This window comes from Sorex araneus, chromosome 9, assembly GCF_027595985.1.
Source record: "Sorex araneus isolate mSorAra2 chromosome 9, mSorAra2.pri, whole genome shotgun sequence".
Taxonomy (NCBI): Eukaryota; Metazoa; Chordata; class Mammalia; order Eulipotyphla; family Soricidae; genus Sorex; species Sorex araneus.
Window position 1 is genome coordinate 63,311,072 of NC_073310.1, and position 27,479 is coordinate 63,338,550.

The 27,479-nt window shown below is 45.8% G+C and overlaps 1 protein-coding gene across 1 annotated transcript in view; it reads left to right on the top strand.

The window, feature by feature from the left end:
* Positions 1 to 27,479, top strand: part of ITGA8 (integrin subunit alpha 8) — a 138,363-nt gene that overhangs the window by 57,945 nt on the left and 52,939 nt on the right. Inside the window, exons 14-20 of the mRNA XM_012932026.2 lie at positions 10,936 to 10,981; positions 14,020 to 14,127; positions 19,475 to 19,530; positions 20,016 to 20,170; positions 22,464 to 22,601; positions 23,034 to 23,101; positions 24,615 to 24,762. Coding sequence (XP_012787480.2) covers positions 10,936 to 10,981; positions 14,020 to 14,127; positions 19,475 to 19,530; positions 20,016 to 20,170; positions 22,464 to 22,601; positions 23,034 to 23,101; positions 24,615 to 24,762 — 719 coding nt within the window. The remainder of the gene's footprint in view (positions 1 to 10,935; positions 10,982 to 14,019; positions 14,128 to 19,474; positions 19,531 to 20,015; positions 20,171 to 22,463; positions 22,602 to 23,033; positions 23,102 to 24,614; positions 24,763 to 27,479) is intronic.

The window sequence follows — 27,479 nt, forward strand, 5'->3', positions numbered from 1 at the left end:
CTTCTTCACTGGTGCTCATTGGAAAACTAGCATTGACCAGAACAGTACATTGTATACATTATTTGAGTGAAAGCATTTCAGAGAAGAAACAGCTGTAATCGTCAGGAATCCCTAAAATTCAATGGTTGAGTCTAATCCAGTTAAACATGATTATATAACAAGGCCATCTGCTGACTGCACCGCCCAGGCCTGGGTGAGTGAGGCCGGGGGAAGTGCAGGTTTTGTTGGGGAGTAGAAACCCAACAGGCAATAAAAACGAGAGGAAAATTTGGGCTGAACGCCAAGACTATCATGGTCTCATTTGGGCCCTAATACCCAATGATTATAGCATGAAGCCATCTCAGACAATTATACATAAAATGACCCATCTTCTTTCTCACTGAGTGTGTGTGTGTGTGTGTGTGTGTGTGTGTGTGTGTGTGTGTGCGCGCGCACTGGCGTGCACGCTCATGCCAAGCACAGGATGTTGTGTAAGAAAACAGCCAAGGGGGATCCTACCCACGCAAGAAACAAAGAAACAGAGGGTGGTTTTAACCAAGGGGAATAACTGCCTTTTAATCAACACTGCGGCTCTTTGAATTTAACTTGAAATTTAAATTTTTCAAGTTGAACTCGCTTAAAATCTCACGGTCACCATTTATTTTTATTTCTCAAACTGCCACTCAAGGTTTTAGGAAAAAACAACATTATGTTCCCATTGAGCAAGAGTTTTATAATTTCATTATAAACATAATAGAAATTAGAATATTACATTTCTTGTCAAAATATATTATAAATGTAGATTAAATTGAATGAATTAAGCCAACTGAAACTTGGGCTCAAATCCAGCAGTATCATAATGCAGAATTTAAAAAATGAAAGGAGAGGTGAAAGACTTGAGTTTTAGAACCAATTGTCCCCAGACCATGTGGTGTTAGTAACCACTCTTCCCAGGCCTTCTTTTCCTCTCCCGAAAGTGACAGGATGCTACTTTAAAGTTCTTTTCCAATTCTAAACTCTCAGTTTTCATAATCCAAGACCTTGACTGGCTGCCTCCCAGATTTCTCTCTGGAAGGTCACAAACTTACTTGTTCCACAGCCCCCTTTGCAGTAAAACAATTATTCAGTGTCCCCCTGAAAATTTCCTTTATTTAAGCATAGAAACAGAAAGCAACCCCAACTGTCCCTTGATTTTCAAAGGTGTGTAAAATGTTTGACAACTTGACCTCCAGGAGCAAAATTAAAGTCCTTATCTGCAGTGTTTACCAATGTACTAGTGATAAATACTTACACCATGATTGATTTTAAGCTACAATGACTCTTAGGTGATAAATTATACAAGCACTCAGATGAATCTGACAGAGCCCCCTGTCACTGGCCAGTCACCATAAATTCACTGGCCTGTGTTGATGATGTCACCTATAGTGGCACTTTCATTTCTATTCAGAGATTTTCAGATCTGGGTTGTGAATGGCTTTTGCTCCTCTATAAATTAGATTCTTCTCCTTCTGACTCTTTTCAGGATTTCATTTGTTTGGGGGTCACACCCAGCAATGATCAGGGGTTGCTAGTGACTCTGCACCCAGGAATCCCTCCTGAAAGGGTTCAGGGCACCATATCAAGTTCCAGGAATCAAACTTAGGTTGACTGCGTGAAAGATAAGCACCCTACCTGCTGTAAAGCCCTCAAAACCATTCTGGGGTGTGTGTGTGTGTGTGTGTGTGTGTGTGTGTGTGTGTGTCTGTTGGTTGTGTGTTGTGTGTGTGTGTGCGCGCGTGCGCGCGCACGCGCGTGCTCACAAATATAGTTTTGGGGTCTCACATGGAGGTGCTCAGGGCTTACTCCTAGCTCTGTACTCAAGGGCTCAGGACCTTACTTATTGTACTATTACTCGGACTCCAGGATTTTTAAATCTTTGATTTTAGTTTTAGAATGATATGCCAGGGTGCATTGTGCTGGTGTTGTGTTCTTCATCCTCTCCGATATTCCTGAAGCTTCCCAGATCTGTAGTCTGGCATTAGTTTAAGGAAAGTCTGACATTAATTTAAGGAAATTCTCCATAACTGTTGGTTGTTTTGTTTTGTTTGTTTTGGGGCCACACCCAGTGGTTCGCAGGCACTACTCTTGGCTCTGTTCTTGGGGTTCCCTGGGGTATTCAGGGGACCATGAGGTGCCAGGGATCAAACCCAGGCCTGCTACATGCAAAAGATGTTCTCAGCCCTTTGAGCTCTCTCTCCAGTCCTTCTAACTATAGTTTAAATATTTCTTGTGTTATATTCTAAGCTAATTTGCCTTCTGGGTTTTCCATACGCACATTAAGCTTTTTGTGGCAGTCCCAAAATTCTTGGAAATTCAGTTTTCTTTTCCCTCAGCCTCTTCCCTCCCCCCCTTTATCTTACCTTTTTAGGAGTCTCCACTGAGTTATCCTCAAGTTCAGAGATTCTCTCTGATTTTATCCAATCAACTAGTAAGCCCATCAAAGACACTTCGTTCATTCCATTCATGTTACTGTGTTTGATCTTTTTCTTTCTTCCTTTATTTCTCTCTCTCTCTCTCTCTCTCTTTTTTTTTTGGTTTCTTAGAAGTTGCATCTTTCTGCTTTTCTTGTCACTAGGTTCTTCCATGTTCTTTTTTCATTTTAGCTCTTGGAATTTTCCTCATGGTTGTTTTAAATTCCAAATTTGATAACTTGTGATTTTCAATGCTCATTTGTCACTCTCTTCAACTTAGGAGGCCCTTAACACCTTATTTTATGGATCAAAAAAAAGAGCTGTTGATTTTTCAGTTTGTTCAGTCATTCACGTACTGTTAGCATCAGGGGTTGGTCCAAGGTTTTTTTCCAAAACAACACTGGCCCAAAATCAGAAATCCATCCATTTAAGTTTTAACTAATTTCCATTCAGCCATAGAATCTGGCTTCTTCCTGAAACCCATGACCCCTGTAAATATGACAATATATAATTTATCCTTGAAATTCTTCAGAAAGATACAGTTAAGACAACATGCTGCTTTGCTGTGCTTCTTCTCATCGGGAGGAAGAAGAATGTGGGGGAATAGGTAATATCTTTCGTGCCTATTCTCGCCACGTTATTTCTGACCTCTCACGTACTTTCCATGAGTGATTTTTAATTAATTTGGGAGATTGATTTGGAGGGTTACTCCTGGAGATGCCCAGAGGTCACTTCTGGATTGGTGGCCGGGAGGGCCATCTGGTGCTGTAGAATGAGCCCAGACTCCTGCATCAAAGCATGCACTCTATGCCTTTGAGCCCTCTCCATGGTCCAGATTTCTAGCAACAGTTGGGTGTAATTCCCTCCTGTCTGCATATCCTGTCCTTTTCCCAAAAAAATTCATCTTCCGCATAGGAACTCAACTCAAACATCGCTTTCTCAGGAAGAGTTCCCTGGAAATATCTCTAAAAGCATTTATCTCCAATGAAAATGAAAAGTGTGTGTTTCTTTGACCGATGTCTCTTGGTCCCACCAAACTGGTCATTTATTAGATGAGGTCAAACGCTGGATTTGGTTTTGCTCACTACGTGCTCCTTGGTCCTCTGAGCAATGGCTGTCACCTAGGAAGCATTTGTGAATGAGGGGATATATGAACCAGTTTCCTCACAGCCTCACGCCACTGCATGTCCACCTTGTTCTCATCTCACTTCACCTGGTCGCTGGTAGGGAACAGTCAAACCCAGGAATGGGGACTCAGTGGGTGCTAAAGAATTTTTACCAAGTTCCCTAGCAAAGTTGATTCAGTGCTGGAAGAGCAAGGCCTGGGCTTCCTGCTCCCTTCGGCCTCCTTGGCATCTTAATCAGGACTTGGCTCCTGGTAACACTGCAGACTGAGTTATTGAACACAGGTGCTTCTACGGGGACCCACCAGCATCAATGCTCTTTCTTAATACCTTTCATTCTGTATACTTTTTTTCTTTTTGGGTCACACCTGGCACTGCACAGGGGTTACTCCTGGCTCTGCACTCAGGAATTACTCCTGGCAGTGCTCGGGGGACCATATGGGAAGCTGGGAATCGAACCCAGGTGGGCCGCGTGCAAGGCAAACACCCTGTCCTCTGTGCTGTTGTTCCAGCCCCTCATTCTTATATTCTTGACTACAGGTATTGAACCTCCAGGTTCATATGTGCAAAGCTTGAGTTCTATCCCCTGCCTGCATCTATCAATTTGTCTTTTAGTATATAGGTTTGCCAGGGCTGTCGATACAAAGCTCCATGTGCTGAATGTCTCAAGCAGCAGACATTTTTCTCATCATTCCAGAGCCTTCCAGCCTTCCATCAGGCGTTGATGGAGTGATTTCTTCCAGGGCCTCTTGCCTGGATTTGCCCATGGTCATCTCTCCGGGTCTTCACATGGTCTGTGTGTGTGTGTGTGTGTGTGTGTGTGTGTGTGTGTGTGTCTGGATCCAGATTTCCTCTTCTCCTTGGATGCTACTCAGATTAGTTTAAACCCCACCTTAATAACCTCATGCTAACCCAAAGTACTTCTTTAAAGACCCTCTCTCCAAAGACAGTTATGTCTAAGGTACCTGGGCATGTGAGTGAAAGTCGAATTCAGTCTATACCACTTAGACCAAGACCCATTGGGGCATTAATCATAAGATTTTATTGATTGTCTTGTGAGAGCCTAGGCTCTTGTGGAAACTCTGAAATCTCTGCCAATAGGTAGCCATATATAAATGAGATTCAGCCTAAAAAAATAAACTTTTCTCCAAGACATTTCACAACAGACCAGACAGCTCAGAGGTTCTAAGTATGACCGCAGCAGGGAGGAAATGAAATCCTTTGGACACAATGACACAAACCATAGCAATGGGAGCATTAAAAAGGAAAGGGTTGAATTTTGCACTCAGACGATGATAACAATGAATAGGAGGCGATTTTCATCAGACAGACTCATTGTTTGCTATTTCACTCTTATTTTATTTTGTGTAGGATTTTTTTAAGGCAAATAAACCTCAGTAAATTAGAGTGTTGCAGGCTAATATCGGGTTCCAACTCATAAATGTTTTTCTCCAGAGTTCATTTGGAAGCATTTCAGACAGATTGTTAGGATTATTACTTTCTGGGATAAAATTATGCATTTTTTCAAACATTTCTTCCTTCAAACTCATAACCTTCCTCTCACTAATATTTTTCATGTTGCAATAAAAAAGCAAGGAAGAAAAGCAGCCTCTATTTTTAGATTAACACGTTTGCCAAACACAAAGACTTATCTAAATGCCTGCTTCCCACAGACATAAGCTATTTTTCCAGAGTCACTTAAGTCAATTGCATAACCCACTTACAAGTCAACATTACCATATTTACACACCATCTCAGGACCCCATCATTCCACAGAGCAGTTTAAATCTCCATATTTTTCTTAACATCACCCTTCCAAGAAGGAAGCAGACTGTGGGTGCATTCTAATCCCCAGGATCACATGACAAGTCTCACTGTCTTTTGAGGTCTGCGAAGAGACTCAGCAGCGATGGGCAGGGTGAAAAGCATTGAGAGATACAGCAGCATCCTCACAAACCAAAGTTCTCTGGGCCATGAGCTGAGGCTGCTGCATCCTGGAGGTGCCCAGGTCTACTCTCTGGGCCTGGTTAACCCGGGGTTGGACACTGGAAACCAGATACCCCATGAGGGATGCCAGAGACATCCAAATCATCAGGAGCACAGTGGACTAGAGAAGCTAAGGCCATCCCAGAGTCAGAACAAAGAACGTGGAGTCCGGTGAGACTAACAAATTCTGCTGAGCGCCCGACTTTCTGAAGACTTAACCAGAGATTTGGTTGTGGCTAATGACTTGTCCGGAATCAAAGGCAGAAGGAACTAGAATTTAGAATTTCTCATTGTTTACACTCGGAAGTTTTACACATGAAATAATGCCTTAAGGGGCTGGAGAGATAGTGTGAGGAGTCTGGCTCTTGCCTGGCATGCGGCTGACCCAAGTTCCATCCCCAGCACCACAGTCCTGCCAGCAATGATCCCGGAGCACAGAGCCAAGAATAAGCCAGGTGTGGCCAGGTGTGGCCCCAAAACAAAACAAAACAAAAAAAGTAAAAATAATGAAAGAAGACTTGGAAGACATTAAAGAGATTCATTAAGAGACAATCTACAAATCAAAATCAGCCAACAGATATGGAAAAATCTATACACTGATGTTTGGAGTAACTTCCTGAAAGCTGGAAACCACACAAGAGTCCTTTGTTAGCCAGGGAGAGGCAAAACATCTGTGAGCCAGCCACATTGTGGAATGCTACTGAGCAAGGAAAAGGAAGAGCCAGAAGCTACATACAGCAACACAGCTAAATCCATACTCACGCATCTGCATGAAGAAAGCTGGATCCCAAAGGTTGACTGCCCCCACCCCTCACCCCCAGGTATAGAACATTCTGGAAAACAAATGAGGAGGTTTGACCACAGGCTGCACATAAGAGACTGGCCTGGGGACCTCCTCCAATGATGGGGTTATTGCAAAATCTTGATTATAGTGGTTGCCGGGATGTATTTCAGGATTTAGCACAAATGCTGAGTCAAAGGTTTGCAGGTCATTTACGACAACAGCCAGGATGAGGAGTGGGGCTGGAGGGCGTCCTGCAAACAGCTCACTACTCTGGCCGACGTGCTATGCTGGTCTTTTCACCTTTTCTGCTAGAAAGGTCACAGGCAGGGTCTCTGGGGTCCTTTCCCTGGCGTTTCTTTAGTGACAAGTGAATTGAGCAACTTCTCAGATATACTGGTCACAGAGACTTATCTTTTGTAGGAATTGTCTGTTTATAATAGAAATTTTCTCATTTTAATAATAATTTGTGTGCTTTCACTATGACAGATATCAATAATGGTAAGAATTAGCATTTATTCTTCCCTAGACTTCATACATTCTTTTGTTATTGCTTTGGGGCCAAACCTAGCGCAATGTTCAAGGGTTCCTCCTGGCTCTGCTCTGAGGAATTACTTCTGGTGACGCAAAGGAGCCATATGGGATGCTGGGGATAGAACCTGGGGCGGCCGTATGCAAGTATCTCGCCAGCCCCACATCTTACAAATGCTGGATGCCACACATCCCTTAGCAGGCAGACACAATGCAAACTGTTCCCATTTCTTTCACTTCTCTTCTGACTGTTCTTGTTTATTTGGAACTTCTTTATGATTCTCCTGCCCATCCAGAATTATTCTTAAAGAGTAACTGCTTTTAAAATACAAACTAGGGGCCAGGGTGAAGGTACAATGGGTAGGGTGCTTGCCTATCTGTGGCCGACCAGATTCCAATCCTAGTACCACATGTGGTCCCTCTAGCCCACCAGGTGTAATCCCTGAGTGAAGAGCCAGGAGTGAGCCCTGAGTGTGGCCCCAAAATCAATAAATTAAAAAATAAAATAAAATCCAAAATAAAATGGAAAGTGCCAGATGGCATTTTCAGCACAGGGTTCAGCATTAGTGTCTCTCTATGCAGGTGAGAGTAAGTCCTGGAGAGAGAAATGGAGTATGGGGTCTGGGAAGGGTTGTGGGGGTGGGCAGAAGGCTTGCTTAGCTGATGAAATGCAGGGCCGGCGCTCTAGATGCTTCCAGGATATGACTCTAGGTGATCTTCGCCCACCTACTGTCATCTCTCTTCTTCCTATTCTCCCTCCTTCCCTGCTTCTCCCAGGATTATCCACATCTCCACGCAACTCAAATTCATCCTCCAAACACACCTCCATGCAACTCAAATCCACCCTCCAAACATAGGATGTGTAGAGAACTCTCCTTCGAATGCTCAAGTTTCCTTCCTGGACGAATGAAATCAGGCTCCCTCTTTCCAGACCACTTAAAAAAAAAAACTGGCTCTTTTCTTCTATGTTTAAAAATAACAATTTGGGAGAAGTAAAATACAGACCAGAGGTACAATACGTCTCCTATGACCTCACATGCTCAGGGTTATTTTTTCTCGCCAACTGATCCTGTCTCCATGCTAATGTCCCCAGTTTGTATCCTTAAACATTCTCAGTTGTTCTATCAAAAGCCAAAAGGAAAATAAACTATCTTTTCCAGCAATGTGAGGTGATAACAAAAGACTCAGCCTTCTGACAATAATTCAGAATTAAAGGGAAAGAACCAATTTTAATGACCAGTTAAAGTAGAAAGGAAAGGAGGGAGGGAGGGAGGGAGGGAGGGAGGGAGGGAGGGAGGGAGGAAGGAAGGAAGGAAGGAAGGAAGGAAGAAGGAAGGAAGGAAGGAAGGAAGGAAGGAAGGAAGGAAGGAAGGAAGGAAGGAAGGAAGGAAGGAAGGAAGGAAGGAGGGAGGGAGGGAGGGAGGGAGGGAGGGAGGGAGGGAGGGAGGGAGGGAGGGAGGGAGAGAGGGACAGTGGAGTTTTCTTTTTATTTAGACTTTGCCTTTAGGATGTTTCCATAAATAAAGGAAACTCCTATTTTTTAAAGTGGGAGAAAAGTTGCAGTGATGAATCCAAACGTCAGCACCAATCTATTTAAGGGGGTCAAGCCCTTCAATTTTCAGTGGTAAAAGTACCTGCCTTGCAAGCATGAGGTCATGAGTTCAATTCTTAGCAACCCCTCCCCCTCATATACCAAGTAAAATCCTGGCAGCACTATCATTTGAGACCTCCACACCAACCATGGGTTCAGTCTTTGGTCGTCCCTATAACAAGGAGAAGGGAAGGGAAATACTTTGGGTTCTTTTGTTTTTGGATTACAACACTTGGCTCTCATGCCCTGAGGGTGCTCGGGGACTGTATGGGGTGCTGGGGCTGACTGTGTGCAAGGCTAGCCCCTTACCTGCTGGACTTCCACTCCAGCCTCATACTTTGCTTTTCTAATCTTCGAAATATCTTTGGCTTCAGATTGTCATGTAAACATCATGTAAAGCACCATGGCGTTAGGTAAGACTTCTAGAAAATATTTTTGCGTATGTGTATATGTTTATTTTATAATCTAGAGCCATACAAACATATTGTAGAATATGTAGATAGCTCTGCACACACACACATATATTCAAACCACACAGTACTTATCAAAACAAATCACATATTTTCGAAGGACAAATTGGTCAGGCACACAAAACAGAAAATCAATTCTCCTCCCCTAGAGATCTGGTCTCGCTTGAAGGTTCTGCATAAATGCTTCTGGCCTTTCCAGCAGGCACGGGCCCAAGGTGGTGTCTCAAAAGACAAACATACTTTCGTGGTAGATAACTGTTTTCTTGGCCTCTGAATAACTGTGGCCACATTCTCTTCAAGAAATTGTGGCCTGTTTTGCCAGTTATTTTCTTTTTCCAGAGTAGGAAAATTCCCATCCAAGGGCACAGGAATGAAGGTTCTGAAAGGAAAAGCTCTTGCTCTTTACCAGTAGCAGGGGGCTCTTGACATCTCAAAACATGATGCAGTCTGTTAGTTTCTAGAACCTGGAGTGTGTGTGTGTGTGTGTGTGTGTGTGTGTGTGTGTGTTTCTCTCCAGTGTCCATGCAAAAAGCCAGCAGGATTTTCTCTGATTTACACTAGTCAGTCCAAAGATGTTTTTTCCCCTCCTCTCCCACCTCTTCAATTCTCTTGTTATTACTTATCTTCCCATCCCACAGGCATTTCTGAAGTCCCTGTTCTGGTATGTCCCTGACATTGTGATTGGGGGTTAGGGGAAATTTCTCTCTTCATTCCTATCTGGAATGATAGCACAGCGGGTAGGGCATTTGCCTTGCACGCAGCCGACCCAGGCTCGATTCCTCCGCCCCTCTCGGAGAGCCCCGCAAGCTACCGAGAGTACCTCGCCCGCAGGGCAGAGCCCGGCAAGCTGCCTGTGGCGTATCTGATATGCCAAACACAGTAACAACAAGTCTCACATGGAGACATTACTGGGGCCTGCTCCAGCAAATTGATGAGCAACGGGATGACAGCGATACAGTGATACAGTGTTTCCTGTCCATCCCTAAGTAGCTGGGATTGGCAGAGCTGAAGAGGGATTCGTGCCCTTGAAGAAGTTGACTGCCTAGTCTTCTTGGCCATTTCCAGAAAACCGAGACCCCAAATTCATTAGCTGTCCCTAAAATGCCAATCCTCTGTGTATACCGGAGTAGCTCACCTTGTGTGGAGCCAAGAGTAAAGCACTTCATGGATCTGCCTCTGTTCCCTACGGTGGAGCTTCCCCGTGTGGTGTGCCATGTGAAGACAGTCATCCACAGATAAGGATCAGGCCACCAGGGCCCTTCACCATGCTTGATGGTGCAGGGACGCCTGGAAGAACAGAGTTCACTCGTGTCCCTTCGAGTCCCGAGTGAGCATCAGCCCACCAATGCCCTGCGACTGTTCTGTTGCCAACCCAGTGGGGACCCGGCCTCTTCCCACCATCAACTCCTTCCTCACCTGCAGAGTGAAGCTAATCCTAGGGACTTCCTCAACTTGGCAATAAAGATCCATCATTTAGAAGAACCCCTAGCCCGGAGTAGGATGTCGTGATGGTATTCGTCATGGTCATTGTTGTTATTTAGGATAACAAAAGCATACTCACTTCTCACCTGTTAGTGAGGCACAAATGGTGGCACCAAAAGGGCAGCCAGGATGTCTCTCCAGGTTGAGCTGGGAAGGACGGGGAGTAAGAACATGTATCAGGAGCTGACGGCAGTGGTTACTATGCTCATGACTTTCCCGTCTGCGTTTCTTTAAGATGTGTGCCTGGACACTGAAAGCCAGAGAGACATACTATAAGTTCCCCTAAACATTCCTAGAAAGTTGGTTTTCATAAAACCAGAGGAGTTTCAAATCTAGTGTGTTTAGAATCATTTTCAGTTAGGTAAAGAGAGTCCCATATCCTTTCCAAAATGTCTTCTGAGGAAGGTGTGATTTGTATTCTGACTTTTATGATTCTCTCACTGAGAGTGCTGGTGGGGCTTATGCGTTTCAACTGTTCTTTTCACATGTGTCATGTGTCTATTTTGTTCTTATGTGTGTGTTTTTGGTGTTTTTTTTTTAGATTTAATTGTGGGTGCATTTGGAATAGGAAAAGTAGCTGTTTACAGGTAGGTCATGGGTTGGTTATGCCAATGTTGATGCTTTTTAGAATGAACATACAATTGACATATAACATCATATTAGTTTCAGGGGTAAACCATTATGATTAAATATTGTGTCTATTATTAAAAGACCATCATAATAGTTTTAGTGTCCATCAATGCATACAGATATAAAGAATTTTATAAATGTTTAACTTCTCTCTTAGCAACTTTCATACAGGGTTAGGTAGCCATGTTGTATGATAACAACACCAGAACTTAGTCATTTTATTTGGGGGGTTGGTGGGAATTTGGGACACCACTGACAGTGGTATTCAACCCAGGGTCAGCCACATACAGGCAAGTGCCTTCACCCCTGTACTAGCTCCCTGGCCATGACCTTGTAATCCTAAAACAGGAGATTGAGACCGACCCTCCATATCCGACCCTCATCCCTCCTTCTTCTGGGAACCAACAATCTATTCTCTGTATCTATAAATTTGAGGTGCTTTTGTGTTCTCATTTTTGTTTTGTTTTGTTTTGTTCTAGATCCCACCTATAACCAAGATCATGTGTTATTTATCATTTAGTTCATTCACCATAGTGTTCTCGAGGCTCAGCCACATTGTCACAAATGGCAAAATACTCTTTTTCATTTTACAAACAACAAACTTCCAGCCCCTCCTGACAATGTTTGGGTGTGGGGAGGAAGAATAAGGGGAAATCTTAGCAGGATTTCTAACACAATACACTTCTCAGATGTTACTATATTTGAATTCTCTTTGCTTTGGACCTACGTCGCAAATACTTACAGAGAAGGGGGATTAAGTGGGGACTATAAAGTCTCTGTAATCAATGTGGACACTAAATTAAAGAACAGAACAGCCTAGGAACAGGTACCCCCCCCCAAAAGCAAAGTGATAAGAAACACTTCAGATGTGACAGATCTGGATTTAAAACCTGGTACCTCCACACACATTGATTTATCATCTTGGAAAAATTCCTGTAACTTTGAGGCTAAGATGGTTCATCTATAAAATGGAGCTAACAGCATTTACATGGGGTTTTTGTTGTTGTTGTTAAAAGGAGAATCTCAGTGTCAAGCACATGTAAGCTACCACTGCTACTCAGGATGTTTAGACTCTTCCCTCTCTTCTTAGGACTACAGGGAGTTAGCTTAGATTTTCACAACAAAAGAGAGAAATCTGAGGCAGGATGAGTTGTGGGTTGCGCAGGGAGGGAGGTGCTAGCCTAGCCCAAGCAACCAGAGCTTCTCATTAGGTTCCCTCCTGGGTAAGAGTTGCTTCTTCGGGGACTGGAGAGATAGTACAGTGGGTAGAGCGTTTGCCTTGCATGCGTCTGACTTGGGTACAATCCCCAGCATCCCATGACCCCCCGAGCTCAAAGCCAGAAATAAACTCTGAGCACCAGCTCATGTGGCTGCCAAACAAAACAAAACAAAGATTTGCTTCTTCCTCAGTCCCATGATGTCCCAGAGGGTTGATGGATACCAGACATACTCCCCTTCTGGCTGTAGCGGTAGAGGTGGTGGAAACTCTCCAAGGGTTCATGGGACGGGGCTGTCCGTGGTGGCCAGGAAGATGGAGCCCTCGGGGTCGATGCAGCAACACTGACTTTCACCGCAACTACGCTGCTCTGAATATTTTCCACCAGGACACCATGGCCCAGGCAACCACTGGGCATAGCGGGGGTGCCAGTAGAGATTCTGACGGTGAGGCCTGCTGCTCCTCTCAGGGGCAGCCCTGGCTCAAGTCTCCCCAGTGCCCTGGCCCAGACTTCTGTCCCCCTTCTTCCTCCCTCCACTCACCCCTTCACCAGGATCAGACCCACCTTCCCGGATGGAGGCTGACTTCCCCCGGCCCTCCCCGCCAGTGTCTGCTGTGGCTAATCCTCTCTTGTCTCCCAATTACCCAAGGACTGGGGCTGACACAGTATGGAAGACAAAATTATGGAACACGAAGAGAGGAAAGGAGCTTAGGGAAATGTCCAGGGGACCCGTGGTGGCCGTCGTAAAACTGTGAAGCAGTGCCCAAGAGAGCGTGCGGCCCCGGCACAGGGCGCCCTCCTGGCCGAGCCAAGCCGTTGCCTGCTCTCACCTCCTGGAAACAAGCTCTCAACCCCCCTGTTCTCAGGCCCTGCTCCTTGTCTTCTTGTCTGGTTATCCCCTTAGTCCCTCTCCTTCATCGCGGCTGCCCTGTGGAATGTTCCAAAGGCCCCAGAGCTCTTCCCCAGAGGCTTCAGCTCCCACTGATCTATGGGTATATCCTGGTGTTCAGTGCCCAGGGCATACTCGTGGCTCTGGCTCAGGGATCACTCCTGAAGGGACCGTATGGGATGCCAGGGATTGAACCCAGCAAGCACCCTCCCTGCTGTACTATAGTGCTGACTGCCTGGGTCTTGTTCTACCCCGACAGCACTGAGAACCACTGCAGTGTGCAAGGTGCAGGGCGTGGCAACCACTGTCCCCGCTGGGCGTTAGGATAAATCTGTGAAACTTGACTTCTACAACACTTGCCAAGTTAAAGACCCACCATCAAGACTGCAAGACTGGGGAGCCTGAGAGAAAGTTCAGCGGAAAGGGCACTTGCCTTGCATGATGCCAACCTGGGTTCGATCCCCGGCATCCCATAGGGTCCCTCGAGCACCAGCAGGGGTGATTCCTGGGTGCAGAGCTGGGAGTAACCCCTGAGCATCTCCAAGTGTGACCCAAAAAGGAAAGGATGGCAAGACTGTTCACAGCCTCAGGAAGATGTTTTCCCTCCAGTATGAAGGAGGGAAGAAGGGCAGATGCCAAGGCAGCACTTCTGCACAGTATCCCCCAAACCCGTGTCTACCACAACTTGGCACCATGGGCCTCTGGCCTCCCTCATCTGTAGTCACGAGAGACCGATGCATTCGGCAGCAGTGGGCTGGCGCTGGTGTCACCTGTCCCTCCACTGAGGTGGATCCTTGGCACTGAGGCTTCGAGTGTTGGCACAGCATCTGATGGGGAAGGGGGGAGCGGGCTCGGGTGACATCCTGAACCCCAGTTGTCCCCCCCACAGGGCGAGGCCGGTGGTGACTGTGGATGCTCAACTCCTGCTGCACCCAATGATCATCAATCTGGATAACAAAACCTGCCAGATAGCCGAGTACCCAGCCCCCGTGGCTTGGTGAGTGCATTCCTCGCCCCCACAGGGCTCCCCGACAACCAGTTTCTGATGCTCACCTCTGGGGCCTGAGCCTCTGTGTTTCCAAGGAGTTCCAAGGGGGCACCTGGGCTGCATAGGTATAGTTTTGGGTGGGTTTTTTTTTTTCTGGTTTTGTTAGGGGGCCACCCCCGGCAATGCTCAGGGATTACTTCTGGTTCTGTGTGCATGAATTATTCCTGGTGGTTTTGGGGGGACCGTATGGGATGCCAAGGGTTAGAACCTGGGTCGGCTGCATGCAAGACAAGTGCCTTACCCACTGAACTATCTCTCTGGGCCCTCGGCCCCCTGAGCACTGCTGGGGAGCCCCCCCACCACACAAACTGGAGGAAATTCCCAACAACACTAACCTCAGAGCACTTTCAGCTGTTGAGCAAACCGATATACTCATGAACCAATCTGAAACTCTGAGAGAAATCCATTGAGAAATCCATTCTCATAGGCTATTTCAGAAAGAGCCTTTTGGCTGGCAACGCTGTTTCCTGTAACCGGTGTCATTTTTGTAAGTTAGCCTGGAAAGCTGGATCAAGGGACACGTGGGCACACAGAGATTTCTGTGCCCTGGACTCTGTCTCTGTGACCATGGGTCCCGTGCCCCAGAGAGCGGGAGGGGATTCAGGGCTCTTGGTCAGACCCTCGGGTGCTCTCAGTCTGGATACCCTCTGCAGGTGCGTCCTTCAAGCCTTGACACTCACCCCTGCCACCCCGCCCAGGGAGATGTCTCTGGATTTCTCAATCTGTCGGACCAGAGTCTGTCCCACAGGATATTGCCTTGTGAAATCCCTGGGACTCCTTGGCAAGTTTGGGACCTATCCTTGATTCCCAGAAACTGTGGTTGAACAGTTGAACACAGGATCCTCCTTTTCAACTATGCCGGGGTGTCAACTGCAGCCAACTGCAATGTGCTGTTGACCGCCCTTAGGTAGGACTTTTTCCCTAGAGCTTCAGCCTCCTCAGTGGAAGGGGGGGTGCAGTAAGGAGGACCCCGAGGAATCCTCTGTGAGTAAAACATTCTTTGCTGGGAGCTCCCAAGCCGGGGACACTTCCCTGATCAGGTTTGAAAGGAGCTGGGAAATGCCCCAAGCACATTTTAAAATGGTTTCAAACCATAAAATATTATAATGAAAACCTGATCTGAGAAAGCTCGAGAGAGCGCCAGGATTTCTCCTTCCCCTGGCATGATTAAATAAACATGAAATGAACCGTGAGAGCTCCCTGGGCACGAGTATTAAACGGCACTGTTTGCCCAAACAAACCCACATTCACACATTTGCCCCTGAAAGGATGTCCAGGCAGAATTCGGTTACGGATGTGACACTCGGCTAGAAAAAATTGCTGATTCAACTGCACTGTTTGATTCTAAGGATATTTTAGCCTTTCAAAAATTTTGATAAAACTAAAGTGGTTTTAATGAACTCCTGAAGCCTGTTTAGCTGTATAGAAAGAATACTACACTTTTATCCAAAAATGTCCTCTTGGGGCTGGAGAGATAGCACAGCGGGTAGGGCGTTTGCCTTGCACGCGGCCGACCCGGGTTCAAATCCCAGCATCCCATATGGTCCCCTGAGCACGGCCAGGGGTAATTCCTGAGTGCAAAGCCAGGAGTAACCCCTGTGCATCGCCAGGTGTGACCCAAAAAGCAAAAAAAAAAAAAAAAAAATGTCCTCTTGCTCCACTTTCTTGTTGCATTAAATCATATTAGTAATTCATCAAGTGCTTTGTCTCGTGGGAAAACAGATTATCTGTGCCTTTAGGATTATCTATTCAATTTTGTCACAGGCTTTTCCAGATGACATTTTATTTTCACGTGCAAACAGTTTGAATGGTGGCTCAGAGTATTAGAAGATAGAAAATTAACAGCTGTTTTAATCGGGAATGTGTCTTTCTGGCACTTTTAAAATTTCTTCTAGGAATTTAGGTCAGGTTTCCCCCAAATGATTGGAAGACATTTGTTGATTTTCTATGCTGTAATTTTTTTGTCTGTATTTGATATAAGCTTGTATTGTCCATCTGAAAAGTGTTAAGTAAACGCTAACTTGGAAATGGTTCTTCCCTTCCATCAATGTGCATTTCTGTGTCTTACAAACAGCTGTGTCATTTTTATAAAGTATCTGCTACTGGCTTTTCTAAATTAGGAACGAAATGAAAGCCAGCTCAGAAATATTAATATAATTGGTATTAACCAGCTGGAAAAATAAAACTATTTAGTAAAATATTTTTATTATATAACTGTATCCATTTTTCCAATCTGGAATGGACTAAAGGTATGCCTAATTTATGGAAAATCAGATATTTACCATTACTGAGAAAGATCAAATTGGTTAGAAAGAAAAATGAATAGCATTGTACTTCGACATCCTGTTTTCCATTTTTCCTGATCTGTCTCCATCCTACACGCTTATGAACACCGTAACATCACCAAAGCCTTATTCTAACATTATGCGTTGGGTTAGGATGAGTTAGAGAATCCCAGTTGTACTGTCCTGCCATTGCACATCAAACCTTAACAGAAAACAGTTTCGTTTAATTGGTGAGACTGTGAGAATAGCCTCTAGCAAAAAAGCCTGTTGGTAAAGTTGCAGCGAAACAGAACCCTCCTACACTGCCGGTAGGAAGGTAAATTGGTCCTGCCTCTAGAGGGGACAGTATGAAAAGATCTTCAACTGAAAACAGGAATGCAATATTCAGCAATGTGACTCACAAGTATTGAGTTGAAATGATTAAAACACTGATTTGAAAAGATATCTGAACCTTTATATTCATAGCAGCGCTATTTACAATAGCATATGAAAAACAGTCTGTCTGCCCATCAATGGATAAGTGGATCCAGACACTAGCCTATATGCTCCATGGAATACTCCTCTGACATTTACAAAAGATAAAAATCTTATCTTTGGGGGGAATGGATGGATGTTGAGGTGATTGCGTTAAGTGAAATAAGAAAGATAAGACAACCACCGGATGTGGAATGTAAATGCAATGGAACATTACTCAACCACTTCAAACTATGAAGCTTGACTTTGGGGACAAGATAGATGGAATTTTTAGATGATTACACTAAGGAAAATAAGTCCAAAAATGTAAGACAAGTTCCAGCTTGTTTTTCCCATAGGTAGAATATAAATTACCAAAGCAAGCAAACAAATATAACAAAAAATAACTCAGACTCTGTGAAAAAAATAACAGAGAAAGGAAGTAGGAAAAGGGAAGTAAAGGGAAGGGAAGAGGTAACAGAAGGAGAATTAAACTAAGAATATGATGTATAATCCTGATAGAGAACTTGAATACTGAATAACCATTCAGTGGATGACGTTTTTCAAACGCTTCTTCACACGAGGAAATCCTGGTCACATTCATAGCCTTAATCTATTTCTTCTTCAACAACTGTATTGCTTTAGAATAATTTGTGTAACAAGATACTTTGCTTGAAATTATTTAATTTACATGTCAATATTATCATGACAAATGGGAATTTGTCTCCTAAAAATATAATGATGCTTTGTCTATGACTTTAACACAGAATCACCTACTTCCCAAAAAAGCGGGTCCCTCCATAAAACTTTTTTTCAATTTTTGAAAAGCCAGGGATGGACCACCAAATGTGAAGCTGTGATAAACGATTCCTCTTTCTTGAAATTAATCTCATGGAAGGAAAAGGGGACTGGATTGGGGATTCCTCGGGGGAGAGGGTACCGATGCCTGTAATAGCAGAGACAGCTCCGGAAACCGCCGCCTCGCTGACGTGTGGCAAATATTTAACCCCGAAGGAAGACGCTGACTGAGGTCAGGGCAGACAGATGAGTCCCAGATGGAAGACATTTTCCTGCCATTTGACACAGGAAGCTGATGTGTCATTGAAGTGTGATTAGGGAGCATTTACTCCTTTGTGATCCTATAGAAATATTCAAGTCATCCCATAGTCATTTGCTCCATAAATTTTGCTAAGACTGTCACTTAATCATCCCTAAGTATGCCGGGCTCTTTCTTACTTCTCCTCAGAAGCCCCCGCTCCAAGGCAGAAGGTTACAGGGCGACACTTTTCCGGGAGGGAGGTGAGTGTGGCTGATGCTCTGGCTCAGGCTTTGGTGCCCTCTCTCGTGTCACCAGATACCTTCAGGGACAGGAGGAGGGTCTCTTCAAAGCTACCAAGTGTCCCTGCCTCGGGGGTTCAGCACACCCCTGAAATACTATAAACTAGTAATAAATCACCAAGCAGGGAGAAAACTTAACACATAGAAATAAACCCTGAGATGTCTCTCGTGCACATCTGCCTTCTCGTGCTGGCCTTCCTCGGACGTCTCCATGTGCTCTGGGCTTGAGACGGTCACTCCCCACTCATGTGCTCGCCTCCTCCTCCTCCTCTTCCTCCTCCTCCTCCTCCTCCTCCTCCTCCTCCTCCTCCTCCTCCTCCTCCTCCTCCTCCTCCTCCTCCTTCTCTTCCTCCTCTTCCTCCTCCCACCTATCATGGCCTCCAACTGCCCTCGACCCTGGCAGGTCACCATGCAAACCACCCCCCCTGCCCCGCCCCTTGGACCTGTGGGTTACCCACATCATCCTACACCACACCTCAAAGGATTAAATTCAAGACAATTCTATTGTTGTCCTATTGGTGTGTCCATATCCACATTCTGAGGGAGGAAGCCAGGGATGGACTCTGGAACCCCACCCCCGACTCAAATCAGTTTTGAAGCTGACTTTCCATCCTGACCTGCCCAGCCAGCCTGGCACGGGACTCTCGGCCCTGCCATGTGTCTCCCAGCTCCTCAAAGGGAGAGCCTGGTCTTGACCTCTGGGTGGTACCAGCAGGCTGCCCCGATGTCCAGCCCAAGTCTGTACCCCCTGGTCCAGGGAAGAGACCCACCTACATTCAGTAAGTGAGGGCAGTAGGAAATTGGCCAAGCCAGCCACTGATTAAATCTGAGTACCTTTGGCAATAGTTTTGAAATATTACCTTCAAAATATTTGGGAAATATTCTTAGAAATGTGTTGGTAATATTTTTACTATTTGATACATATTTTTTATCTTTTTATAATATTTTAGAAATATTTTGGTAATATTTTAGAAATTTTTTGTATTATTTTTGAAATACTACCTTTGGAATAGTGCCATCTGTCTTGATTAGATCTGAGTTTGATAAATATGATGAGTTCAATAAATATGTGTTTAGTTCTCTCGGTGTTTATATGGGTAATACCGGGAGAAGTTTAGGGGGGACGGAGTGACACCTTGGTTGTATCTGGGGAGGTCAGACTTCCACTTCAGAATCACAAAGTTGTTAATCAACCCATCGTGGATTATTCTTTGTCCCAGCTTTTCTTTAAGAGTGTGTGCTTCCGTCTCCGGCCAGAGCATCTCCAACACCATCGGTGAGCTTGTTTCCGTTATCTTTTATCCTCCCCTCTGCTAAGGAACTCAGCAGGAAGCACTTCTCTGCACAGACTGCAGAAAACGTGGGAAGAGCCCTGTCCGGCCCTCCAGGTTTCTGTCGTACATGGAAACTTCAGTGAAGATGAGCAGGGCTGTCTTCACGTCACTGGTCCACACAGATCTCCGCGAGGGAAATGGTGACTGGTGTAAAACCATCAAGCAACAGCATTTTAAAAAATGTATAAAGCATATAAATTTATATGTTGATTTATAAATTTATATACTTTATAAATTTTTTAATTATTTTTTTAAAAATTATAAGTACTTTATAAATTTTTCCTAGCCTATGTATTCATTACTTTGAATCCAAACTATGAACAATTGAAAACAAAATGCTTCCTGGGTCCACGCATTCACCCAGAAATTGACATTCACACTGAGTGCCTCTCCCCTTCTGATGGCAGTTGCTTTGCTTTGTCCCCAGGCCTAACGGCTGAGGTGCAGTTAGATTCTCTGAAGCAGAAGGGGGCGATTAAAAGGACACTCTTCCTGGACAACCACCAGTCCCATCTGGTCTTCCCACTCCTCGTCCAGCAGCGGAAATCCCTTCAGTGCCGGGCCTTTGTCGTCTACCTCCGAGTAAGTGTCCCAGGGTCGGTACTGGGTCCTCTCCCATCCAGTGCCGCGTCCCCAGGCAGCCCCACACACCTTCCTCAGAGCAGGGAGGGAAGGTGCTCCGGAGCCGCCCTCTCACTCTGGGCTGTGCATCCCTTAACCTCATGAGGGATTTCCTCATTTCAAAGGCTTCTTTTTGTTCCTGACGCAATCTTGATAATAGTTCTCATTCAGGTGGTTTTCATTTATAACTGCCTCCCCCCACCACACACAAATATATATACATATATAAATATATACACACACATATACAAAGTTAAACGCAATTTATTTACATTTTTATCCTATGTGCGCATGCTTGGCTAGATTTTTATCAATGTGTATGTCAGCGCCAACTCAGGAAAATGTCCAGGCCTTCTAAGCCTTTATTAAAAGTAATTCATAATTATGTTTTAAAGCCAATGTGCTTTTTTCAATAACTCTGAAGCCTACCATGTAATAAAATTTTTTAAAAAGCCCAAATCCTTATAACCCAAGAACTCTGGCTCCTGACAAGCCAAAAGGATGTCATTACTCTTTCTCGTTTCCTCTCCCCCAGCAGGGACCTGTTAGAGAGGGAACCCTGGGGCAGAGCCCAAAGCTCACAGCATGTTCTAGGACAGTGGTTTTCTCTTTTTTCTTTTTTTTAAAATTTTATTGAGTCACCGTGAGATAGTTACAAGCTTTCATATTTGGGTTACACTGGTGGGGAATGTGCACTGGTGGAGGGATGGGTGTTTGATCACTGAGGACAGTGGTTTTCAATAGCCAGTCTGCAGAAAGTTCCTGCCAGTCCTTGAAACTGTTACTGCCACTTAACACGTGGTGCGTCTACCCTGATCACGTTGAGCACTGTCATAAACATGGAGAGCAGTTATTCTTTTGTCCGGGGGCTTACAAGCAGTGCCAGGGGATCAGGGGCCACTCCTGGTGATACCAAGCCTGATGGTTCAAAGCTCGAGCAAGCCAGGCTGGGACCACCAGAAGCTGCTGTCCCAGGGACCAAACCTCGCACATGCCAGGGCCTGTGCCCAGGGTCCCCGTGCTCTTTTCCCAGCCCCATAAACAATCTTACTATTAATGATGTATTTTTATTTCGGCCTTCGTGATCTGATAAATCATATTTTCCTATTTTTAGTGCTCCAAAAGAGTAAGAGGTCAAAATCCCCTGTTCTCAGTATGGAAAGCTGGGGCAGGACCCGGTTAACTCCCCACTATATGCCATAGGGGGTTCCTGGGACCATCCCCCCCCCCCAGCCCATGGCAGCTCTCTTTGTCTGGGGGCAATTCCATGGCGGAGGGTGGAGTGGGTTTCCTGTGAACTGAAACTTAGGAGGCGCCAGAGGAATGACGATGCTTTTTCCCATGAGCCCCAGAGTCTCCCAGATCCTCCCACACACTCAACTGTCCACGGCCCTTCTGGGACAGCTCCTGTTCTGCTCCTCACTTTGTAAGCCGGCCCAGAGGTGTGAGCCGTTGGGAGACAAAGAGTGTCCTGTGAGCAGCGTGTCTCTGGATGAAACCACCACATGATGGTTTTAGACATTCATCTAAAAGCATATAAATAAATACACATATATATGCACATGTGTGTGCATGTGTGAGCATGTGTGCATGTGTGTGCACATGTATGTGCATGCATATGCATGTGTGCATGTGCATGGGTGTGTGTATGTGTGTGTGCATGTGCACGTGTATGCATGTGCGTGCATGTGCGTGTGTGTGCATGTGCATGTGTATGTGCATGTGCATGTGTGTGTGCATGCGTGCATGTGTGTGTGCGTATGTGTGCATGGGCATGTGTGTGCACATGTGCACACACGTGTGTGTGTGTGTGTGTGTGTCTCCCATGTGGTGCTTAGGAAACCTGGGGATTCCCCTTTGGCAATTACTGGCCAACTCGTTCAGTGCCAGGGTCCGAGGATGGGTTGCTGCTCATGCCCTCTAGTGCTGAGGATCTCTCAGGCCACCCAGGCAATGCTCAGGGGCCCTCTAGGGTTGTACCCAACAAAGCTCAGGGACCAACGATGCCAGGGACCGAACCAGACCGGGCTATCCACAAGACCTGAGCCTTACCTTGTACTATCTCTCAGGCCAGAGGCCCCGAAACAGATTGTCCTGAGACAGGGTCACACTCCACCACTTTCGTCAGTCGGGTACAGCCAAGAGACTGGCACTCGTGGTCCCTGGCTACAGGCCGGCACTGCCCGCCCACCACAGACCCACTGCAACGGCTATTTCCCAGAGCCTGTCACGAACCTGTGATTCTCTTCCCTAGGACGAAGCTGAATTCCGAGACAAATTATCTCCCATCAACATTACTTTGAATTACAGTTTGGACGCCTCCACCTTTAGGGGAGGTCTGGAAGTGGCACCGATCCTGAATTACTACCGGGACAGCACCATCAGTGAGCAGGTAAGCCTGGGGGCCAGCCCTGGACGCCACCCTCCCCACTGTGACCAGCTTTTCTGTTCCGGCACGTGATCTGGGCCCCTGCGAGTATTGTCACCTCTCCGGGCTGTGAGTCACGGCACCCCTGAGGTCTCAGGAGCCCCTTGACCTCACGCAACCCCTGTCATTTGTTAAAAACAAGGCTGTTGTGGAAGTAACCCTCCCCGCACTGCCACAACAGCTGTCCTGGCAGACTTGGGTGAGTGAGCGAGCGGGGGCTGCAGGGTCCGCAGGTCCCCATGGGGAATTCACAGGCGGGCCTGGGCTTTCCAGCCAGGGAGACCCGTGCAGAGGGAAACAGCTGCTCGCATCACTGAGTCAAAGCATTGCTCAGATGCAAGGACAAGTGCCCCAGGTGTCCCCCGCTAACTCCTCACGCCTGTTTGCACATCCCAGGCTCACATCCTGGTCGACTGCGGGGAGGATAACATGTGCATCCCGGACCTGAAGCTGTCTGCGCGACCGTAAGTTTCCATGAGTCCACCCAGGCCTGTGGTCATATGGGACACCGGGTGGCATCCAGAGCTTCTCTGGGAAAAGCTAACATATTCCCCGCACGGCAGAACAACAGCCCATGTAAGATTCTGGAGCTCAAAGAACCTCTGGTCCCACTGACGGTTTGGGTCAACTCTACTCTGGTGGTGTCGAGGGACACCCCTAGACTTTGCCCCCGGAGCCATTTCATCTTTCAGCCAAAGTGGGGGGAAATGCTCTTGTTTGAAGGAAACTCGTCAGTGGGGCGGCGCCCTTGGGTTTACTAGCCAGCATCTTGTGGGCAAAGGACCCCTGCAACTTCTTTCTGCTGCCCTTTAGCTGAAAGGTTCTTGCAGCATCCCCTGATTCAAAAGTATCCCCCAAGTGATTAAAGGGAGTTCACTTGGACCCCTGAAGGGAAAGACATGGGAGCCACTTTTCTGTGTCCCCAAACAAGGAGAAGGCAACAGGCTTTCTGGTTGGCCCTGAAGGACACTCCCAGCCCAGCGCCCCTCATGACGCTCTGATGGAAAGAAATGAGACAGAGATGCAAAACAGCTGCGTAAAAAGGCAAACTTGGCTCTTTCCCTGCCTAGGTGTATAATTCTCAGAGGGAAGCCCCCCACCACTGCCCACCCCTGAGTCTGCCCGGTTTAGCCTGTGTCTAAGGCAAAGCATGGGTTAAATCATATTCCCTTTGAAACAGGCACTTCCAAATTTTGGTTTGATGTGAAGTTCAGAGTGAGTTAAATTTCCTCCAAATGCCTCAAAATCCTCATTCCGGGGGTTGGGATTACAGAATTAGTAGAGGGGTGCCTATTCCAGCATGCAGGGACCTGGGTTTGATCCCTAGCACCGATTGTGCCCCCCACCACTTCCCAGGCCCCTCCCCAGCCCACTCCAGCGCCATCAGGCCCAGCAGTGCCTCATGCGTGGGCCTGAGCACTGGACCACACGGCAGCTGGAGAGTCTGATATTACCCAAGTCGCTCAGATCCCTGAGCTCTGCTTGAGGCTCCCTCACCCCAAAACCAAACTCTCCTCTGCACTTGGAGGCCTCCTTCCCCTGGCGTGCCTCTTCCCTCTCGGGGATGTCTACTTTGCCTTTCTCAACCGCGTCACTCTGTCCCACCCACTGCTCCTCTTCCTGCTCTCTCCATCTACGTTCTCAGAAATTTCCCCGGGCAGATTGTTAAGTATACTGATGGCTAGACGGTGACCATTTGGGAGGACGGACACCTTGGGATTCAACATGATTGACAAATCACTTTTTTGGGGGGCGGGGGGATGAAGGTTGCGAAACATTTACCAGGGCACCCCCAGATATTTGCTAGAGTCTTCTATCTGGTTCTCTTGCTTTTTTCCACGGGCTCCCTCCTACTGATTCATCCTCTATTTGGATGCTCTTAAACTTGCCCATCTTCATTCCTCGCCTCCCCAGTCACCTCCTGAAGTCAAACGGTCTGGAGCCATGAATAATGGTCCTTTCAAACTGCATTTTCAGAGATAAGCATCAGCTCATCATCGGAGATGAGAACCACTTGATGCTCACCATCAATGCAAGGAACGAAGGCGAAGGAGCCTATGAAGCCGAGCTCTTCGTGATGATTCCGGAAGAGGCTGACTATGTGGGCATTGAACGTGGCAGCAAGGTAACTACCACTGGCCAGTCACTGGAGGGAGGGAAGAGCTGGGTAAGGAATCCTGGCTCTGTGCTCAGGGATCACTCCTGGCAGGGACATACGGGGTACCAGGGATCCAACGCGGGTCAGCCATGTGCAAGGCACACACCTTACCTATTGACTGCCGAGTTCAAATTGGTATTAAATTTGATTAAATTGGTATCAAATTGGTATTAAATTGAATTAAACAGAGCCATCTTAGCTGAGTTTATTTCTCAATTAGAACAAATTATTGTTACTGTCACTCATCATAAAAGCAGTGAACCCAGAGACGGGGGAGTTCTCATTTTAAGGACAGGATCACAATGACAAGATTGATTAATTAATTAATGGACACTATTAATTAACACCAGTCCTGGCCAGAAAGCTACCAGTTTCTACCATACTCAATTCATCCTATTTGCCTGTTGGTTGTTTTCAGTCCAAAAGACATTCACGTAATGAACTCACCCCACTTTTTTGAGGAGGGAGAGCGAGCGAGCGAGCGAGCGAGCGAGAGAGAGAGAGAGAGAGAGAGAGAGAAATGGGTATAAAACCAGCACAAATTGTGCAGTGAAAATACAGTGCCTGTACCAGAGATATGACCTTCAGGAGAAAACACAGCTAGTTGAGAGAAGACCTTACCCAAGGGTCTCTCAGCTGACCCCGAGCCCCCCCGATGGCTTTCCGAGTCTTTGTTGTGAGATCCGTAAGTCCCAGGCGGGTCCCTGGAGATCTGGTTTTCATTACTGCTCGGGGAAGAAGGTCTGAACCAATCCCCGCTGGGCTCTGATAACAGCCACATAGCCAGCTAACAGGAAAGGAAACACATTTTGTTTCATTCTCGTCCTGGCCTGCCTTTTGGGGATTGGAACAGGGGGAGCTGGGTCCTCAGGCTTCAACATCATCCTGCAGTGCCACTGTGGGTCCAAGTGACAGCAGTGTCTTTCCCTTCCTTACTGGAAGGTGCATCTTCCCATGTACGGGGCCCTCCATTCATCTGTGGCTTCCATCACTTGGCCGAGAAAACCAATCTAAGTCCCTTGTAAAGTCTCACAGAGCACTTGTTCCAGAAACAGACCAACTCACGCGTTGGGGCAAGGCCACGGTTGGCATTTGTTCAAAAGGCTTGTTGATGGATTTGTTCAGTGAACTGAAATGTATTTAAGGCCCACCACCTTTCAGATAGTTCATGCTGTCAGAAGTTTGGGAGATTGTCACTATTACAAGAATTCCTCCCAAGTCAGTGACCTATAGTCATGTTGGTAATTCAAGGCATTTAAAAGCGCAGGGGTCTGGTGTGACCCCAAAATGCCAAATAAATAAATAAATAAATAAATAAATAAATAAATAAATAAATAAATAAATAAATAAATAAAAGACAGAGGGAAGACAGAATTCTCTAGTTACACCTGACTGATGTTCAGGTTGAATTACCTCCTGGGTAAGATAAATCAATCCAGATGAGAAATAACCGAGTTTATTTAACATGAAATCACTATGTTTCTCTTAAAAGAATGTGTACGGTGGGGAAAATCATCACCTATGACTATACCTGTGTGCAGGCAATATATAAAAATGAAATTCACGTGTGGAAATTTTTTTAAAAATACGCCAGGGCTTAATTGATTTTTATTTCAGCTCTTTCATATCACTTCACATTTTGTTGAGCAAAGCCTCCATTCCAGCAAGCCCTTTTAACAAAGCATGCAGTGGACTGTTTGCTATAGAGAACACGGGCGAGCATTTATCCTTTATTTCTATCTTTGCCCGTGAGCATCACCACACACATTATCCGGAATCTCCAAGGAGCCCCGGCTCTGCCGCCATCGATTTCCCCCGGGGAGAGACCAACTTCAGTCTTTGAATGTCACAGACTAAGCCACATTTTAATGCCCTCTTTATTCTTATGCCATCTGGGGTTTGCATACCTTTTATATTTAAAGCTCTGTTCAAAGTTCTGTTTTGCTTTTTTAAAGAATTATTTTTTCTCAAGAGGTAAAGTGTTAGAGGGTTATCATGGCTCTACGGGTTTTTTTTTTTCTCTTTTGATGAAAACATTCATCTTTTGGAAAATTGCTGCTTCTTGATTTCCTTGGAAAACTTCATTGAGACGGTCCCTCAACCTCTGTGAGGTGAACTTCTAAAACCTTACAATAATGATAACAATTGTTATTACTCATGTTCTTAGTTTCCTTGTCCCATAGTTAGACAAATTCAGCAAAAGGTCACATTTACAAGGCATTTCTATAGCAGAACTCTTAGGTGGGCCCTTGATCCTGAGTCCTGGCCTGCACTGACCCCCAACAGCTGGCACTTCTTTCAGGAAGCCTTCTCTGATTGCTTAAATCAATGTGCATGACCTTCCTAGATCTCTGTCATAAAATGAGACACATTATGCTAATTGTGGTTTCCCTTGCTTGGTATGATTGCACGTGCTTATTCATTACGATTGTAAAAATAATTGAAAATTCCATGAAGACAGGGTATTGGTGTCTTTTTTTTTTTCTAATCAGGACATGGTAAAAGTAGGTAGGTACACGGCAAATATTTTTTCAAAGAATGACTAATCCTCTGAGAGCTAAAAATGGGTTTGAACAAGAATGCCCCAGGAACAACTGGGAAAAATAATCTAGAAATATCTCAAAAAACAATCATTGTTTCTCTCATTCTGAGAGAGGAAGTAAAAGTTAAAAAATAAATCTGGG